At 62.8% G+C, this 19,065-nt stretch overlaps 1 protein-coding gene across 10 annotated transcripts in view; it reads right to left on the reverse strand.

Moving 5' to 3' along the window:
* Positions 1 to 19,065, reverse strand: part of PITPNM2 (phosphatidylinositol transfer protein membrane associated 2) — a 97,613-nt gene that overhangs the window by 31,901 nt on the left and 46,647 nt on the right. For all 10 annotated transcript variants that reach the window (XM_079762769.1, XM_079762768.1, XM_079762767.1 and 7 more), the window contains one exon: positions 737 to 912. In XM_079762769.1, the coding sequence (XP_079618895.1) occupies positions 737 to 814 (78 nt within the window). In that variant the 5' untranslated portion in view covers positions 815 to 912. The remainder of the gene's footprint in view (positions 1 to 736; positions 913 to 19,065) is intronic.

Raw genomic sequence — 19,065 nt, forward strand, 5'->3', positions numbered from 1 at the left:
TGAAGGGGCCAGGCCTTTGGGAGATGATTAGATCATCAGGGTGGCGTCCCCACTAGGGATTAGCGTTCATATAAAAAGAGACCCCGTGCGGGGTAGTGGGGAGGGATTAACGGGGGAATTTATATGCATATATGCATAGCCCATGGACAGAGACAATAACCTGGCGAAGGCCTGGGAGGGGCGGGTGTGAGGTGGAGGGGGTCAATGGGGAAAAAACAACCACCACCACAACAAAGGGGGCATCTGTAATACTTTCAACAATAAAGTTTAACAAAAAAGCCTTCAGAGAGCCCCTCCCCTCTCTGCCATGTAAGACACAGCAGGAAGGTGGCCGTCTGCAAGCCAAGAAGAGAGCCCTCCCCAGACACCCAGTCTGTCAGCACCTTGACCTTGGACGTCCCGGCCTCCAGAATGGGGACAAGTCAATGTTGCTTGTTCCAGCCCCCCAGTCTGGGGTCTTTTGTTCCAGCAGCTGAGCTGACTAAACGTGAGAATAATATCTGGGATCAGTGAGATGACGGGTGTTATATGTCATGAATACAGCGCTGGCAAGACCATCCATGCCACAGGCATCCCGTGGCACGCCGTGGTGTATCCGGCACCGTGCTTGGCGGCCAGACACTTACCGGGAGCCCAGCGGGCAGACACGGTGCACGAAGGCCACACCGCCACCCAGTGCCCAGGAGCGGGGGGCTGTGTGTGCGCCTGGCGTGACCAGCCCTGGCCCCTGACCCACCTGTATCATGTAGAGCTGGGCGATGCGGTACTCCTCCACGGTCATCGGCAGAGGGATTCGATACTCCTTTATAATCATCTTGGAGTCCACGCCTTCCCGGCGATGGGGAACTGCGTGTTGGGACTTCTAGGTGACGAGGTTCCTTAAATCACCATGACAGAGCTCACCAAGGACCCCTGAGGGAGAGAGAAAGGACAGGTGAGTCGCCTTCTGCCAAGACTGATGGGTACAAGAACACGGAGGAAGGGCAGGGGCCTACACCTGAGGCTGGGGTTCTGGTCCCCATTCTGCCATGAGCTCACCACCGTGACTTTGAACAAGTCCCCTGCCCCAGCCTCCAGTGTGGCTCAGTTGGCGGTGTGTCATTCCGTGCACCAGGAGGTCGCTGGTTTGATTCCTGGTCAGGGCATATGCCCGGGTTGCAGGCTTGATCCCCAGTAGGGGGCGAGCAGGAGGCAGCCAACTGATGTTTCTCTCTCATTGATGCTTCTCTCTCTCTCTCTCTCTCTCTCTCTCTCTCTCTCTCTCTCAAATCAATTTTTAAAAAAACCCACATAAAAAAGAAATCATAGCCTTTGAGTCAGCCAATTCTTTCACCACCTCCCAGCTATGGCCGTGAGCAAATTCCCTAATCTCTTTGATCTTTCCTTTTATCTCCCACAAAGTTCTCCCATCCTGCCCATAATGCTCAGTCCAGTTCCGACCAGCACTGGGCTGGCAGTCAGGGTCTGAGCAGGGGCTGGAAGGCAGGCGTCCAGGCCTGTGTGTGGCCCAGCTTCCGGCCTGCGCTGCAGACCCCAAACCACCGCCATCAGGGAGACACAGCTGAGCACCCGGGGCCCGCACATCCCAAGGACACATGGCCCCTTGCCAGGCCCTGGTGGGCACGATGGGGTCCCCTTGCTCTCTTCCTGGCTGAGCCCGAAGCAAGGGGCCCCGGGCAGACGGCAGCCCCCTCATGAAAGACGGCGGAGCGGCTTGTGTGTCTGCCTGTCCCCCGAGCCCTCCTCCCTGTCCGGCAGCTGAACCCTCAGACAATCTCATTACGCCTATTCCGCTGCCCGGGCGTGCGAGGCAGACACACATTTCATCGTCCCCGCTGGAGTCGGGGTGGGCTAGACAGAACGATGTTTTACTGCTTCGCACCGGGCAGCCTGGAGGCCTGGCACAGGGAGGGGAAGAAGGAAACAGGAAGTCTTTCGATGAGGGAAGCCAGGCAAGGAATCCGGGGGACCCGTGCGCACCCCGCCCCAGGAGCACGGCCCAGGCCCCTCGCTCGGAGGACAGGGACGGACGCTCCACGGAGCCTCAGTGACGGCCCCTGGCCCTCGGTCTCTAGGGGAGCCTGGGGCTCCCCAAAGCCCTGGATTCACGACCCCGGAAGGACCCCGGTTCATCAGTGTCTTTGAGGGAACAGCAGGGCCAGACAACGTCAGAGTGGAGGCCACTGGGCGTGGCAACCTGGGCCGTCCTGGGGGGAGGGATCCGCCCTGGGCAAGGTGCGTCTGGAGCCCGGGCCTGGATCTGGGGTGGGGGTCACCCTCCTGGTCCTCAGGCAGCCAGCCTGTCCAGCCAGAGCCCACACAGGGAGGAGAGGGGACAGGCCTGCAGCTGGCCAAGAACGCGGGGTGCCATCCACGGAATCGAGGACAGGAGCCCAAGGCCCTCAGGGACCCTCCGGGCATCGTGGGAAAAAGGTGACGTCCAGCTCAGCTGGTGTGGCTCCGTGGTTAGGCGTGACCTATAAACCAGGAGGTTACGGCTCCATTCCTGCTCCCCACACGCCGGGACTGAGGGCTTGATCCCCAGTGGGGGGCGTACAGGAGGCAGCCCATCAATGATTCTCTCTCATCATCGATGTCTCTCTCTCTCCCTCTCCCTTCCTCTCTGAAATCAACACAAATATATTTAACAAAAAAAATATTTAAGAAAGAAAAAGGCAACGTCCGGGCAGCAGAAACAGCTTCGGGCTCAAAGGGGCGGGGGCCAGGCTGGCGGGGCTGCAGTGAAGACGGGTCGGTTACAGGGTGAGGCTCGAAGCGGGGCGCCCGGAGCCGGCAGGAAGGGCGGACACGTCCTTCCAGGGGAGGCCACCGCGAGGCGCCCCACCTGGGAGGGAAGCATGGGAATCGAGGGCGCAGAACCGAGTCCATGAGCCGCGACCGGCGGGGTCTGACGTCACAGGCGGACTTTAGGAGGGAGGCTGTGCGAGGACAACGCGGGCGGAATGCGTCCGAACGCGACTCGGCTGCGTTCTGCCCATTGGGTCTGGAGCGGCTCCAAGGCGGGCCAGCGGCTCCATGGCAGAGGGGGGTTGTGTGGGGGGGCTGGCAGGGAAGCCGGGGCCACACGCAGCTCCTGGGGACCTGGGGCGCCTGGGACGCCTCTTCTGCCTTTCTGCGGTCTCTCCTCCGCTTCCCCCGCCCCCTGCTTCCCAAACCTGCTGGTCCCCAATCAGGGGCCAGAGTGGGTGATAGGAAAAGGACTTCACCTGCCCCCATCCATCCAGGAAGACGGGCTCCAGGTGAACGGAGGGGGCCGCAGGTCCGTGGGAGGGGAGGGGCAGGTTTTTGTACCCCAGGGCCCAGCTGCCAGGCCTGGGGTGGGGCAGGAGAGTGTGTGTATGAAGTTAACCCATTGGCCGTCCCCTGAGGGTACAAGCAGGACCAGGCGTATCCCCAGAGAAAGTCTGAGCTGGGAGGAGCTGGCGATCCCTGCCCTCAGGGTAGCTTCACCCTCATCTTCTTTAAAAACATCTATTTTTATTGATTTTAGAGAAGAAGGAAGAGATAGAAACATCAATGATGAGAGAGAATCATGGATCACCTTGCCTCCTGCACACCATGCACTGGGGATCGAGCCCGCAACCCGGGCATGTGCCCTGACCTGGAATCAAACCGTGACCTCCTGGTCGACGCTCAACCACTGAGCCACGCCGGCCAGGCTCACCTTTCTCTTTAAGACAGTGGACTTCCACCTGGCGGCTGGGCCCTGAGGACCCCACTCCAGTCCAAACATCCACTTATAAAGGAGGAGACGACGCCTGGATTTCGCAGGTGTGACGAGCTGCAGGGCGTAGCGCCCCCTCCCCTCCTGCTGGGAACAAACAGCACCAGGGAGGAGGGTGGGGGGCTTTTTATCGCTAAGGTGCAGAGAGCAAAGCATCCTGCTCCAGGGCGGCCTCGAGCCCAGGGCGGTTGGCACCCCAATTTTGTGACTTGTACCCCCCTATCAGGCTCGCCAGCTCTGTGCTCGCTTATCAGGGAAAGGGAGAGGAGATTTGTATGTGAGGCTCCACTCCATAACCAGGCAAATAAAGTCCTTAAATTACAGTCTGAACAAGAAATCTTATCATCCGGGTGCCGGATGTCGGGCGCTGGGGGGTCCCTGTGGCTCAAACGGCCCCTGGGCCCCTGAAATGACAGCCCAGTTGTCCGACTCTGAGTCCTCCTCAGCAGGCACCTGGGAGCGGGGACCTGGCACTCAGGAGGGACTCAGGAAGGTCTGCTTGGCAAACGGTCCCCGAGCCCATCTCCAGGCAAACGACGCCACCGAGCAGCCAGCGTGCTGACGGCAAACTGCTCCGTTAGCTGCTCCCCGGAGCAGAGGCGCCGCCAAGAGCAGCGCACCCTCCCTGCCGCGTCCCCGGAACAACCGCCGGCTCCTTGACAGCGTCTGTGACTCAAACTGTTCGCAGAGCCAGACGGCCCCCCCGCTACTCCCCCCTCCCCCCGAGAGTGTGTGCAGGGGCACAAGCCCAGCCAGATAGACAGACAGACAGACAGACAGAGGCTGCGCCCTGTTACCCACGGCGGGGCGGGGCCCTGATGAGATAGGGGCGTGCGCGGTGGCCCAGATGACCTTGGCGTGGCCGCCGGCCCCTCTCAGATGCTCACGGTTTACCGTGTATCGCACTCGGAAAGGCAGGGCTGGGAAGCCGCGGGGCCAGGCGGGAGGAGAAGGCCGGAGGGGCTGAGTCACTGACGAAGCCACACAGAGTCCAGGGCAGAAGGCAGACAGTGGGCGTTTTACGGCCTGCGATCCGGGCCTGATCTCTGCGCCCTGGGGTGAGCGGGTGCAGGTGCCTCAGGCCACCCACGTTAGGTCCAAATGCTCTACTCAGAAGGCAACACGCAGGCCAAGCGGCATCCTGGGCCAGAAGGCCGGGCCGGGGTCCCCAGGGGGCGGTGCGCACACGCGTGTGTGCCCAAGCAAACGCGTGTCCGCACAGCTCTGCCCGGGTCTTGCCTAACCCCAGTGAGCGAGCGAGCGGCCAGCGCGGCCTTTACGACCAGGCTCCCAGGGTGGCCGAGAACACCGCATGCCTGGACCGTTTCCCAGGGAACTGGCTCTGCTTTTCAGAATTATTAGCTTCCCTTCAGTGCCCCGTAAAAACCCTCCCGCGGATGATGGATGCCAGCCTCGTCCAGGGCGGGAGCGGGCGGGGGTGGGGGGAGCACAGAGGAAAAACAAACACTGGTCAAGCCTGGAGGCCCCGTGGGCAGAACGTGGGAGCAGAAGGCACCAGAGGAGCTGGGCTGCCTGTTCAGCTGCACAGACTGGGCACTGCCCAGCGCCCAGCGGGGTCGTCCTCACGGACACCAGGATTGACACTCCCTACAGCTGGGCAGTGCGGGCAAAGGGCCCCGCCTGCTCTGGGACAATGCTTTCCGTGGTCTCCAGGCCCGCCCGCACGGTCACCTTATCCTGGCGTGAGGACCCCTCCCTTCTCAGGAGCTGCCCATTGGCACCTCGTGGGCAGGAGGACCTGACCAAGGCTGGACAGGAGCCCAGGGGAAGGGCTGGGCTCTCCCGGGGCATTGTGGGGGCGGGGCAGGAATCTAGCGCTCAGCCCGGGGACCCCAGAGAATCGGGCATCTCTCATGAGCTGAATCGCAATGATTCAGCACTCTCTCCCCTTCTCCATTCCTGCCTCTTGACTGATTGATTTGAGAGAGAGGGAGAGACATCAATGTGTTGTTCCACTGATTCATGCATTCATTGGTTGCTTCTTGCACGTGTCCTGACCGGGGACCGAACCCACCACCTTAGTGTCTGGGGACGACGCTCTAACCAAGTGCGCTACCGGGCCAGGGCCCTGCCTCTGCCTTTCGCCAGGTCCGGCAAACTCCCAGCGATGATCTCGCCACACTCGGCCTCCGGCTTATCTGTCTCTTTCCTTTCCGGAAATCTCCTTAGACGGATGCTCGGTGCTGTCCTCGGTGCGGCCCATCCTCTCTGCCGCTGCCCCGCCCCGCCCCGCCCCCCTCTCTCCAGGGCTGTGTTCCAGGCGGCGTCCTCTCCGCTGGCTCCCAGTTACTGTCCTCTCTTCAGCTCTGACTGTTCTGTGAACATCCTCGGCGGTTGTTTCTCAAATCTGCTTCGTCGTTTTCCATGCCTTTTTGGTTCCCTGCACGTATTTGCAACCTTGCCTCTCATTAGTCTCAACGCAGCGAGCGTGGCTGTGGGATCCACGGCGCCTACACGCGGCCGCACCCGAAGGCCCGCGGGCTGCCCCTGCCGTCGCCTTGCGGCCTGGCCCCGGGGGCTCGGGCTGCGGATCTGCTCCTCCGCCCACTTAGTTATTTTTGACTCGGAACGGCTCGTGTCCCGCGGAGGTTATTTGCAGAAATCCTGGGAGACGCAGGACAGGGTCTGTTTTTCTGAGAAAATCTCTCCTTGCTTCCCCGCGAGCCTGGTTCCCACCCCTCTGAGACCCTCGCGTCCCGGCTCACGGTCCTCCGGCCTCCTTTCTCGTGCCTGTTCTTCCTCCCAATCGGGGAGCGTGCACTTGCTCCCCGGGCTGCCCTCACCAAGCCCCCGCCCCCGGGTGGCTTCACACAACACCAACGGGTCCTCTCGAAGTTCTGGGGCCGGGAGTGCAAATGCGGTGCCTTGGTGAGGTTGGCGCCTTGTGTCACGGCTGGGGGGGGCGGGGGGCGGCAGGCAAGTCCTCGTGGCATTGGGATCTGCAGCTCCGGCCGCTGCTGGGGCTGCTGCCCTGTCCCTCCTCCTACAGTGATACGAGCACCCGGGCGGGTCCCCTTCTCCCCGAGCACAGACAGGACGTCTGTCACTCACACCCCGGGACGCTCTGACTACTTGTAGGGCGACGCCCCTTCCTTCCACCTTCTGCGTGCCGTTCCCTTGCTGAGCGAGCGTTTTTTTCCTAAAGGGCATGAAGATCAATGTCACTCGACCCCGAGATCACACGGTGGAGAGGTTCCAATCCCAGGAGGTGATTTTCCTCTCGCTCGCTCGCTCGTCGTCCTGACACCTGACCGTCTGCCTTCTGAGACCACGGGCGCCGTGGGGAGTCGGTCCGGTCGGGGAAGGACGCGGCTGTGGAGGGCAGGCGCAGGTGGCACGAAGCCCAGGGTCCTGGACACACGCCATCCCTTTCCCACGCGGAGACTTTACCGTGACACACGGGCACTTTCTGCGAATGTGGGGGGTGCCCCGGGCTTCCGGCCAACCTGAGTGCACCTGCCGGGGGCCCGGAGTGACCGACCTCGAAGGCTTCTCCAGGCAGGAGGCGGGGACTCGCCGCTCAGCCCACCGGCCTGCACAGCGCCAGGCGGGCGGGGTGCTAAACAGACACCATCCTTGGGACAAAAATAAAAGCCGGCTCGGTGACATCTTGCCGCCGCTTCGCAGGAACAGCAGGCTCCTGTGTACACACTGTCCCGCGCTGCGTGCCTGTTTGCAAATCCATCACACACATCAGCCGGCTGCTCCGAGGGGAGCTCAGGCCACGGGGTCCTCTGATCAACCTCAAAACCAGACCGCCCCCTCCAGCAGGCCCCGGGCGGGGACTCCCCTCCTGCCAGACTCCTAAGCCCCCGCTTGCTGCCCTCCCAACAGAAACACTCAGGCCGGGGGGTGGGGCTGGTGCCGGGGGCTCCCCAGTTGCCTGTCTACAAGTGTCCCCAATATACTAGTAATACGATGGGGGTGTTTTTGTTGGTTTTAAAAATATATATATTTCCCTAACCGGTTTGGCTCAGTGGATAGAGCGTCGGCCTGCGGACTGAAGGGTCCCAGGTTCGATTCTAGTCAAGGGCATGTACCTTGGTTGCAGGCACATCCCCAGTAGGGGTTGTGCAGGAGGCAGCTGATCGATGTTTCTACCTCTCTATCCCTCTCCCTTCCTCTCTGTAAAAAGTCAATAAAATATATTTTTAAAAAACATATATATTTTTTATTGATTTCAGAGAGGAAGAGAGAGGGAGAGCGAGATAGAAACATCAACAATGAGAGATAATCAATGATCGGCTGCCTCCTGCACGCCCCACACTGGGGATCGAGCCCACAACCCAGGCATGTGCTCCGACCAGGAATCGAACCCGTGACGTCCCGGTTCATAGGTCGATGCTCAACCACTGAGCCAGGCCGGCCGGGCCATAGTACAATGGTTTTAAGACAGACACGCACACATTTGTAACACGTCAGTGGAAACTATGAAAAGCAAAATGAAAAGAGATGGAGAGGAGGTCGAGAGTGACGCCTTTTAATTACAGGGTCACACCCCTCAGCCACCGGTGCAACCCTGCCTCTCTGGGGCTCTTCCTGGAGATGTCAACCTCTCCCCACCTGCGCTCCCAGGTCCACCGGGCTCCTGGGACACTCCTGGTCCCAAGCCCCGTGCAGCTTCCTGTGCCAGCTCTGAGGGTCCCAGGACGGAGTCCCCGATCCCGGCCCTGAGCTCAGGGCGGAGGTGGAGGGTCAGTGGGAGAAGCGTCAGGCTGGGCTGGGCCACTTGTATGTCTCCTGGCTCTGGCCTCCGACGGGAGGGAGGGCGAACACCTGAACTTCGCGGGAGCTCTCAGGCAGCGCGGGCCCACGTGGAGGCGCGGGGGCTGAGCGCTCACGCTCACGTTGCCTGGGAGACAAACTCCTCTTCTTCTATTTAGGGCCGCCCCCCAGAGCTCTGTGCCAGCTCTCCACTCCCCCCGCCCCGCCCCACCCCGAAGGCTTCACCTGAGCAGACAGACGTGGGGACAGTGCCCCCCTGGCCACCACCCCGGAGGGTGCCTTGGCGTGCCTGGGTCAGGTTCTCGGTGTCAGCGCTCCTGACAACACCAGGAGGCGCTGCCTCCTTCCATAGACCTAATTGCACGGCCCTGCCTCCTCTTCCAGGAAGCCCCCCTGGGTTGACAGAGAAAGGCTCGCAGTCTTTCTGCTCTCTCCAGCCCTGTGTGATGGACACTGCCCTCCCTGGCCTGGGCCTGAGCCTGGGGATCTGGTTCTCTTCACATTCAGCCCAATTAGGGGGTCACCTGCCCTTGGCACTTCCCCAGGATTTCACTAAGAAGGAGGCCAATGAGGCCTGGCCGGGGTGGCTCAGTGGTTGAGCGTTGACCCATGAACCAAGAGGTCACGGTTCGATTCCCGGTTGGGGCACATGCCTGGGTTGTGGGCTTGATCGCCAGTAGGGGGCGTGCAGGAGGCAGCCGATCAATACCGATCGATGATTCTCCCTCATCATGGATGTTTCTATCTCTCCCTTCCTCTCTGAAATCAGTGAAAGTCTGTGTGTTAGAGAAAAAGGAGGAAGAAGGAGGGCGATGACCAGATGGTGGAACATGCCCCGTTTCCCTGTCCCCTGAGGTCCGGCCCTTGGCCTTGCCCGGGGAAGGGGCAGGTGTGCACTGAGGTCACTGCCCGCCTGGGCACGTCGAGTGCTCTCAGCACCAGCTGCTGAGCATGGACGAGGGCGGGATGACACGGGCGCTCATGCAGGAGGGACCAAGTGAGAGGCAGGAGCTACCGCGGGAGGTGGGCCCCGGGAGGCCCTGCAACGGGGAGGGCTCGAGCTTCCCTCCTCCCCGCCACGCTGCCCTCCCCGCGCACCTGGTGCCCACCTGCTTGCTCCCGCCCGATTTCAGCGTGCGGAGCCTGCAGACCCAGGAGACAGGTCCCCGTGCCCCCAGAGCCGCCTCCTGGAGGGGCAGCAGGATGCACCTGCCCAGCTCGCCTCTCTGTCCTTAGAAAGAAAACGTAAAACCCTGAGCCTCAGTTTGCTCATCTGTAAAGGGGGGCTGTCAATACATCGAACGAGGGGGTCAGGCATGCGTGTGCAGGGCACCCCACGCTGTGCCTGGCAGCGGAGATGTGTTCTAGCGCCCACGGGGATATTAAAAATAGCCGACCGCTGGGTACTGCCAGGGGCTGGGGGCTGGAGGCCCTGTGGGTGGCATCGCCCCTTCAGCTCCCGGAGCCTCGGGGGAGGGGCGCTGTGGCGGGTGGGGGGCAGGTGCTATTTGTAACGGGTACAAAGCAGAGGCCTTCCCCTGGGGCCCAGCGGCGTTTAAGAATTCAGAACTCGCCCCACACTTTCGATGGCAATAGCGCATTTTCCAGCAGCATCCAGTCACCAAATTGGACATTTCTGCAGTGAAATGTGTGAACGGAGAACGCAGAGAGGCTATAGATAGCCTCCCCGGCTATAAATAGCCTCACCTCGGTTCAGATGCGATTTGGCTGCCAAATGAGTTATGAAAAAGCGTTTGGTTTTCGGAGCTCGCCGGATTTTGGAAGCGAGGATCGGGGACCGGCCGTGGCTCGGCGCGTCAGCGATTTTTCACCACAGACCGGGAAACAGCCGTGCGTCAGCCCCGGTGCACCCCACAGCCGGCGCGGTCCAGATGGGGGGGTCCCACACACCTGCCCCTGAAACTCGCCCACCCTGACCCGGGGGACACAGCAAGGAGATCCATGGGTCCAGCAGCCAAACCCAGCAAAACACACACAGAAACAGACAGCAACGCGTGTGAATGCACTCACACCGGCCCGGGCACAGAGGCCGGCGGCAGCGGCAGCGGCAGCCCAGCTCTGGGGAGGGAGCCCAGCCCCGTGCAGCCCCGGGGGCCAGGGACACCTGCTCAGGTGGACTCCCGCCCTCATGCCCGCCCAGGCTGCACCTGGACGAGGACGGGACAGGAGTGAGGGGCGGGGCGGGGCGGGGTGGGGCTCGGCAGCCAGTGGCTTCCTACTTTCTGGACCCTGGAGGGGCCAGGAGAACGCGGCTGGCGCTGCCCTCAGGAGCTGGGGCCTCGGTCAGGCCACGCGCAGCTTCGTCCCTTCCCCTCGAAGTCTGAACAACGTCAGTGAGGAGCGTGCTCAGGCCCCTCGCCAGGCCCGGAGCGTGGGAAACGCTGACGTCTGTGATGCTGTTTCAATCACAATACAAAATGGGGGGGGGGGGAGAGAGGGGCAGCCCCTTCCGTCCCAGAAATGCCCTCCTGCCCCCAGGACTCCCTCCTGAGGCAGGGCCTTCCTGGGTCCTGAGCCGGGTCCCCCGTGAGCACGCAGACAGGATGCGGACAGAACCTCCCGCCGCTCTGGCCGCCACCGGCAGCTCCCAGAAGAAGGGGTTCGGAGTCCGGAGGGAAGAGCCGAGAGCGGAGAGCGGAGACGGGCTCACCCTGGAGGCGGCGGCAAGGCATGGAAGGCAGGGCGCGAGCTTGGAAGCGCGAACGGGTTCCACCCCCGCCTTGGTCTGGGCGAGTGACACTCTCGGAGCCTCGGTTCCATGTGTGTAAAAGTAGGTCCCGCTCGGCTGGCGTGGCCACGGGATTGAGCGTCGACCTATGAACCAGGAGGTCACGTTTCGATTCCGGGTCAGGACACAGGCCCCGGTTATGGGCTCGATCCCTAGTGTGGGGCGTGCAGGAGGCAGCCGATCAATACTGATCGGTGATTCTCTCTCATCACGGATGCTTCTATCTCTCTCTCCCTCTCCCTTCCTCTCTGAAATAAGTTAAAAAATATATTTTTTAAAAGTAGGTCCAATGCCACATCAGGGTGCACCCCACAGGGTGTCCGGGGGACAAGTGACGAGGCAGTGAGCGTGTAACGTGCCCAGCAAACGAGACCCAAGAAACGTCCGCGCTGCCGTTACCATCGTGACGATGACGACGGGGATGGTGGCACAGCCCCGCCAACCGGCGTCCCTTGGAGCGGTATCCTCACACTCCGACCAGCCAGGGTTCGGAGAAATAACCCGGCGGTCCTGTTACCGACCTCCCCACCGCCCGTGTGGGACCTCTGTCCCCACCATCACACACGGCAGGTCGGCAGACACGCTGACCCCGTCTCCAACGGGAACACAGAAGCCAAGAGAACAACAGGGCCTTGGTCAAGGTCACCGGGGCCTCCGTCAAGGTCGTCTGTTAAGTCAGTCCCGGGGAGGGAATGAGAACCCTTGATGCTGGGGCCAGGGCTACCCCAAACCCATCCCTGGGACCCGCTCCACCCCAGCTGGCACCCGGAAGCCGGCAGCCCCAGGCGCCCTCTTGGCATTCTCTGGGGCGCCAGGTGGGCCAGGCTGGGAGCAGCTCGGGCAGAAGAACTCGAGGGGAGGGCACGAGGAGGGGGTGGCTGGGGTGCGGGGAACTGAGTCATGCTCGAGGCCCCAGCCCACCGCACACAGCCGGGCTCTCCTATCTCTGGCGGGGAGCCTGGGCTATTTCGGGAGGCTCTGCACACAGCCTGCCACTTCCCTGCCGGGCTGACGGTCAAAAACAAAACCAGCCCGGCAACAGCCCCGAGCAGGCGGGTGGGAAGCGAGCAGGCGCCGAGCAGCCCCGCTGAACAGCAGGACGGGGGCAGGCGGGGGCGGCAGGGGCACGCGCAATCCCCCACCCGGCACCCAACACAGAGAGGCCGTGAGACAAACAAAACTCTCAGAGGCCACGAGGCGCCCTGGGAAAGACCCGCTTCAGAGCCAGACAGACCTACGTTCGCATTCACGCTTTGCTTGAGCGCGTCACCTACCCACTCCGGGCCTCGGTTTACCTGTCTCCCACAGGTGCGGGGGATTCGGTGAGATAACCCCGAGGCCCTGGGCTCGTATGCAAAGGGGGAGGCCTGTCCTTGGCCTCCAGCCACCTCTGCTGGGCAGCCCCCTCCAGCCCCCGCCTGTGGGTGTCCCGTGGGGACACAGGGCCCTGGGAGGGACAGAGACTCGCCCGGGGTCCCCAGCAGGTCACGGCAGGGCTGGGCTCCAGTCTGGTGTCGGTGTGACTGTGCGGAGGCCGAGGTCAGCGTCCCACGGAGGCGTGTTCAGGGACACGCAGACACAAAGGCTCTTGCAGGAGCCAAGTGTCGAGGGAACAACTCGAGCACGTGCCCGGGGTGAAGCGTGCAGTGAGGCGGGGCAGAGCGGAGCAGGGGTGGGGTGCCCGGCCCCCCGGAAGGGCTCCTGGGCGAGGTGGGCAGGATGCCGAGCTATCAGACAGGCGAGGGGAGGAGACCCAGCTCCGGAGTCCGACAGGGCAGAGGGGCAGAGAAAGGGGTCGGGTTTGCTGACCTGCAACCCCAGGAGCCAGCCGGAGGGGGCGCTGGCGTCTGGGACCGGCCTTGCCGTATCGCCTAGGCTGCCCTGGGAGGAGGGTCCCCCAGCTCCTCGATGGCTGTCACAGGGGACCGTCCACCCGAGACAAGCACAGGCTCAGAGCTCTCGGTGCTGGCAATGCTGTCTGCAACTCCTACCCTGCAAGGCCGCTGGGCTACCTCCCAGGACGTGAGGCTCACTACCTACAAGGCCCTGCTAGGAAGTCCTCCCAGGAGTGGTCTGCCTCCCAGGGACTCAACCCGGGGTCGTGGCTGGCTCTGCTCCAGGTCCCCTTAAGGTAGGAGCCCAAGTGAATCCCCCCACAAGGTGGCTGCCCCAGCACCCGCCGCCTCCTCTGCTCTGGGCGTGCTCAGCCTATTAACAGAGGCAAAGCCGCCCTCGCGGACGACAGAGCCTGAGGCTGCACAAGCCCCAGATCTGTCTCCTGGGACCTGCTGCCAGCCCGCTGCACCCCGGCCTGCGTGGCAGGCCTGCCCTTCACGTGGTGGCCTTCTGAGTGCTGGGTGTAGAAGGTGGAAGAGTGTCCCCCCAAATTCCCTCCACCTGGAACCTCAGAATGTGCTCTTCATTGGAACAGGGTCTGTGCAGGTGTGATTAGCTAAGGCTCTAGAGGACACCATCCTGGATTCAGGATGGACGCGAGCCCCATGACGGGCGTCCTGATAAGAAGAGGAGCCACTCGGAGAGACACGCAGAGGGGACGGCCACGGGGAGACGGAGGCAGAGATCGGAGTGACGCAGCCCCGAGAAACCAGGACGTCGGGAGGCAGGACGTACCCCGCGCCGACCACCTGGATCTTACCCAGTGTCCCCTGCAGGGGCGCCTACGGGAGAACAGCCCGCTGGCCGGGAGGGGGACACTGGCATCGGGGCAGGACAGAGCAAGCCTGTCACAGGGCCGCAGCCCAGCTGGCCCAGGGAAGTCCGCTATGAAGACACTCGAGGGGACGTGGCTACTGGGCCTGCCCTCGCCACGCCCAGCGGCCAGCCCAGCCCTGCAGGTCCTCAGGGCCGAAACACTCCCTGGGTGAGGTCCTAACCCAGGGTCTTCAGGTCTCCCTGATGAGAAATGTTTGACCCCACCCTGACCTCTGCCTCAGCATCCTCCCCCCCCCCCCCACACACCTCCCTCCGCGTCGGAGAACCTTTCCCTGGGGAAGGAGAGCTGGCCAAGGCACCTGGAAACGGCGGGACTGACACCAGGGTCTCCCCGGTCCCTGCAGCTCCGACAGCTCAGCATCTGCAAACCCTGGCGCTCCCCGGCCCGGCTCCGCAGGCGCTGCCGCACCAAGGGACGAGGCTAGGGGCGTGGGACGGTGACGCTGGAGCGCCGAGGTCTCACACAGGCACAGAAACGAGCGGACTCAGGATCGTCCAGTGAGCTTCTTCTAGGGCAGGCTCCTGGCCCTGCCTCCCCGGCCTCCGGAAGAGAGGAGGCCCAGGTCCCTGTGTTTCACATGCACTCCCCACCCCCAGGAAGTCCCCCAGAGAGGGCGAACAATGGCCTGGATCAACCCCTCCCTGCAGGTGGAGAACTCGGACGGCTTGCTGAGGTCGCACGCATGGTGGAGCCAAGACTGGAATTCTGTCTCCTGGCCCTGCTGGTGGGGGCGCCTGGAGTCAGGTGACTGAGACCCCATCGCTCCAAGAGCCCTGCTCCCAGGTAAACCTTCTCCCACGTACACCTTCGCTGTGGGCCCAGCCAGCCCCGGCCCCTGGCCGACCGTTCTCCAGGCCTCACCCAGACCGCGATGTCGCCGCAGGCTCGCCTTGGGGCGTCCTGTGCCCCGTGGCTCCGCAGGGCCGGCCCGAGTGGTTGCTCCACAAAGACAGGCTCCTGGCCAATATTTGTTTTAAATGATGGACGTCCAAGCTCCGGCCCAGAGCAGCCGCCTGACCTTGGACAGCTCGCTCAAGTCCTCTGCGTGGAAAAGATCCGGGCCTCTCCCTGGCATTCCACAGGGCCACGGGGAGACCGCCAAGCAGCCGAACCCCGGGCGTGAGCTCTGAGCCCGGTGCTACCACCACCCCCACGTTTGCACCGTGGGCTGGGAGTGAGCCGAGGGTCCAGGGCAGGACCCAGCGGGAGACCATCCCTGGGATGGCGGGGCCAGGGAGGCCCCTCGGTGAGGCAGGCGGGTCCCAGAGGCTCCGCCCGCCTCCTCCTCTGTACGGGGCACGGCTGGGGGGAGGGGGTAACAAATCCTGCCCCAGTGCCAGCTGACACCCAAAGGAGCACTGGCATTCCACAGGGCCACGGGGAGACCGCCAAGCAGCCGAACCCCGGGCGTGAGCTCTGAGCCCGGTGCTACCACCACCCCCACGTTTGCACTGTGGGCTGGGAGTGAGCCGAGGGTCCAGGGCAGGACCCAGCGGGAGACCATCCCTGGGATGGCGGGGCCAGGGAGGCCCCTCGGTGAGGCAGGCGGGTCCCAGAGGCTCCGCCCGCCTCCTCCTCTGTACGGGGCACGGCTGGGGGGAGGGGGTAACAAATCCTGCCCCAGTGCCAGCTGACACCCAAAGGAGCACTGGGAGCGAGCGTCTGGGCCGTCTCTGTGCGTCTTCCGCCCTCAGGGGCACACCCGCCCGCTGGGGAGAGCAGAGGGGGAAGCCGGCTAGTTGTGGGGGACGCCCCTCCAGGCCCTGAATCGACATGCCCCTTCAGGTGCCGGCCCAACCCGGGCGGAGTGTGGGTGAGAGCCGGCCCCGAGAATGCCGAGACCGTGCCAGCGCTGCCGGGCGGGACGTCACCAATGCCAGGAGGGCCCCTCCCCAGCAGAAAATGGGGGGCAGAGGGGCAGGGGAGACCCACATAAATCCTGGCCCTGCTCTCTTTCTGGGTCCAGGGGACGCCCCTCCTTGGCGCCTGGGCCACACCCCGCTCTGACAGTGAGACACGCCCTGTGCCTCCCTTTCCCCACCAGCACCACCGCCACGTGCCCGCGGGCGGCCGGCGGAGCCGCAGGCAGCTCAGTGACCCTGCCTCCTGACAGGAGGTCCCCCGAGCACCTGGGTATGAGGAGCCGCAGCCGGCCAGGCCCTGAGGCTAGGACAGCAGGGTACGCGGTGGCCATTTGAAACCAACCCTTTGTTTAAAGCCCTACCCTGGACCAGAGCCCCGTAAAGCGACCGCCCTGGCATCTTGCTCTTCCTGGGGCCAGGCGAGGGACCCAGGCTCACGGCTGCCAGCCAGCGCCCCGCGCGGGAGGACGGCCCCCCATTCCACGCCCGGAAACACAGGCTCCCGGATTAAGCGACTTCTGCAGGTCCCGTGGCTGGGACTCAAACCCGGGCCCTGTGGCTGACAAGGTCTGCTTTTCCTGCCACCCCGGAGCTCCCCCTTTCTTCCCCCCGCCCTGCCCCCCATCTCCCATCCCAGGAGCCCACAGTCCTGGAGAAGGACCGGCCGGCCACCCAGGGCCCAGCAGGCCCAGCAGGTCCCCGGCAGGGCTCTCGCAGGAGCTCCCGGCCCCGTCTGCGCAGCCTGACAGCCACTCGCAGTCGCAGGCGGTGCTCGCGCCGTGCCCACGCCTAGAAAGCTGTGAAGTGCTTCGCCAGGCGCCAGGCGAGGTGAGGGCGCCGGGCGAACAAATGTGCTGCACGCACCGCACCGTCCCCTCTGTCCCCCGAGGCTTCTCCTTAACCCTGTTGTGCAAACCGGGAACCTGAGGTTCGCAGAGGCCCGGGAATGCTCCGAGGGCTCACACCGCCGCTGACGGCAGAGGGGGGCGAGGGCGAGGTCCCCACTGGCTTTCGCCCTCTGCTCTCCCAAGCGGGTGGGTGCCCCTGAGGGTGTGAGACGGACAGGCGGCACAGGCGCTCCCAGCATGCCTCCGGGGTGTCACCTTCTGCCCTCCCGGCCGCCCCCGAGCTGCTTCAGAGAGGCCATGGGACCTGGTGAGGAACGTTCCTCTCGCTGGGGCAACGAAGGGGGGACACTGAGGCACAGGGTGGGCAGCGGCTGCAAGGTCGGACGGAACAGAGCACGTTGGGGTGTGCGGTCCGGTCTGTTCCTTCCCACCGAGCTCGGCTCTGCTCGGGGAGGTCCGCACGGGGCTGAGCGGGCTGGGTCCGGCCCTCCCTCCAACCACTGCTCAGGGACCAGGGCTGGCCACGCACCGGAAGGGCTCTCAGGCCCGGCCGCCGTGGCTCAGTGGCTGAGCATCAACCTATGAACCTGTCAGGACACATGCCCGGGCTGCGGGCTCAATCCCTAGGGGGGGCCGTGCAGGAGGCAGCTGATCCATGATTCTCTCTCATCATGGATGCTTCTATCTCTCTCTCCCTCTTCTTTCCTCTCCGAAATCAATAAAGATATATTTTTTAAAATCATATTTTAAAAAAGAAAGAAAGAAAACGATTTTGCCGAACCGAAGGCCAAGCTGAGTATCTGAGCCCGTGGAAGGGGACTGGCCTCAGCTATGGTGTGGGCGGTTCGGTGCAGCAAATGCACCTCCACTCACGACACTGAACTCGGGAAGGGTTTGTGGGGACGTAACCCGCCGTCACTCAGGAGGCTCTGGGCGACGCTAAATGCTTAACGACAATCCTATCATGGCCCCCCTCCCCGTGCCAATCATGGGGTTCGCTGCTAAGCGCCCTCACACCTGCTTCCTTCACGCTGAGGGGTGTGAAGCAGGCGGTGCTGTCGGCAGGTTACAGACGAGGAAACTGAGGCCCGGCCTACGACGGGACCTCCCGCTGCACCCAGCCACCACCCCGAAGTCCTCGGCTCAGAACAGAGAGCCCCGCTCTGCAGGCTGTCGTTCTGATGACAGGACGCTGTTGTAACAAGTTTTAAAACAAAGAGAGCCAGGCTGCCTCCCCAACCCCCCAGCAGAAAGAGCAGATCGGACCCAGGCGATCGAGATTCTACAGAGCAGCGCTGACTCACACACCCCGGGCTGCAGCAGTGGGCTGGGGGGGCCATGAGGGGCTCCCCCTCAGGCCCGGGCTGCCCCCTCGTCTCGGCCTGCTTTCCTTTTCTCTCCTCAGACAACTGGATGGAGGGACTCCTCCCTGGGCCCAGTGCAGAGCAGGCTGCATGTCTGATAGATAGTGAGTGAATGAATGAATGAATGAATGAATGAGTCAGTGATCTGAGTTCTGGCTCTGCCTTCCCAGGGTGGCCACTCAACCATTCAGAGACTCAGTTTGCTCATATGCAAAATGGGACAACAGCAAGCACTTCCAGGGTGGCTGCAGAATGATAAATGAGGTGATGTGTACAGAGGTGCCTATGAGATGAGTGTTAAGATGCTGGTTCAGCCCTAGCCGGTTTGGCTCAGTGGACAGAGCGTCGGCCTGTGGACCAAAGGGTCCCGGGCTCGATGCCGGTCAAGGGCACATACCTTGGTGGCAGGCTCCTCCCCAGCCTGGGCCCTGGTCGGGGCTCGTGCAGGAGACAACCAATCCATGTGTTTCTCTCACATCGATGTTTCTCTCTGCCTTTCCCTCTCTCTTCCACTCTCCCTAAAAATCAATGGAAAAACGTCCTCAGGTGAGGATTAACAAAAAAAAAGAAGAAGAAGATGATGATGATCCTGCTTCAGTGTTTGCTAAGCCTTGCTCTGGGCAATAAACCAAAAAACGGGGAGAAATGGAGAGCAAAGTGAAGATGCCGAACTATGCACAATGTGGGGAGGGTGGACACACACACACACACTCCCAGGCACATGGCCTTGTCGCTCAGCACATCTTTCTTTTTAATTGATTTCAGTGAGGAAGGGAGAGGGAGAGAGAGAAACATCCATGATGAGAGAGAATCATGGATCGGCTGCCTCCTGCACGCCCCACACTGGGGATTGAGCCCACAACCTGGGCGTGTTCCCTTGACCAGAATCGAACCCGGGACCCTTCAGTCCGCAGGCCTTTGCTCTATCCACCAAACCAGCTAGGGCGTCAGCCCATCTTAAGCTCAGCCTCTCTGGGATCTGACAACGCCCCTTCCTTTTGCCCCGAGGCCCTCGGA

This window comes from Cnephaeus nilssonii (assembly GCF_951640355.1).
Source record: "Cnephaeus nilssonii genome assembly, chromosome: 22".
Lineage (NCBI taxonomy): Eukaryota > Metazoa > Chordata > Mammalia > Chiroptera > Vespertilionidae > Cnephaeus > Cnephaeus nilssonii.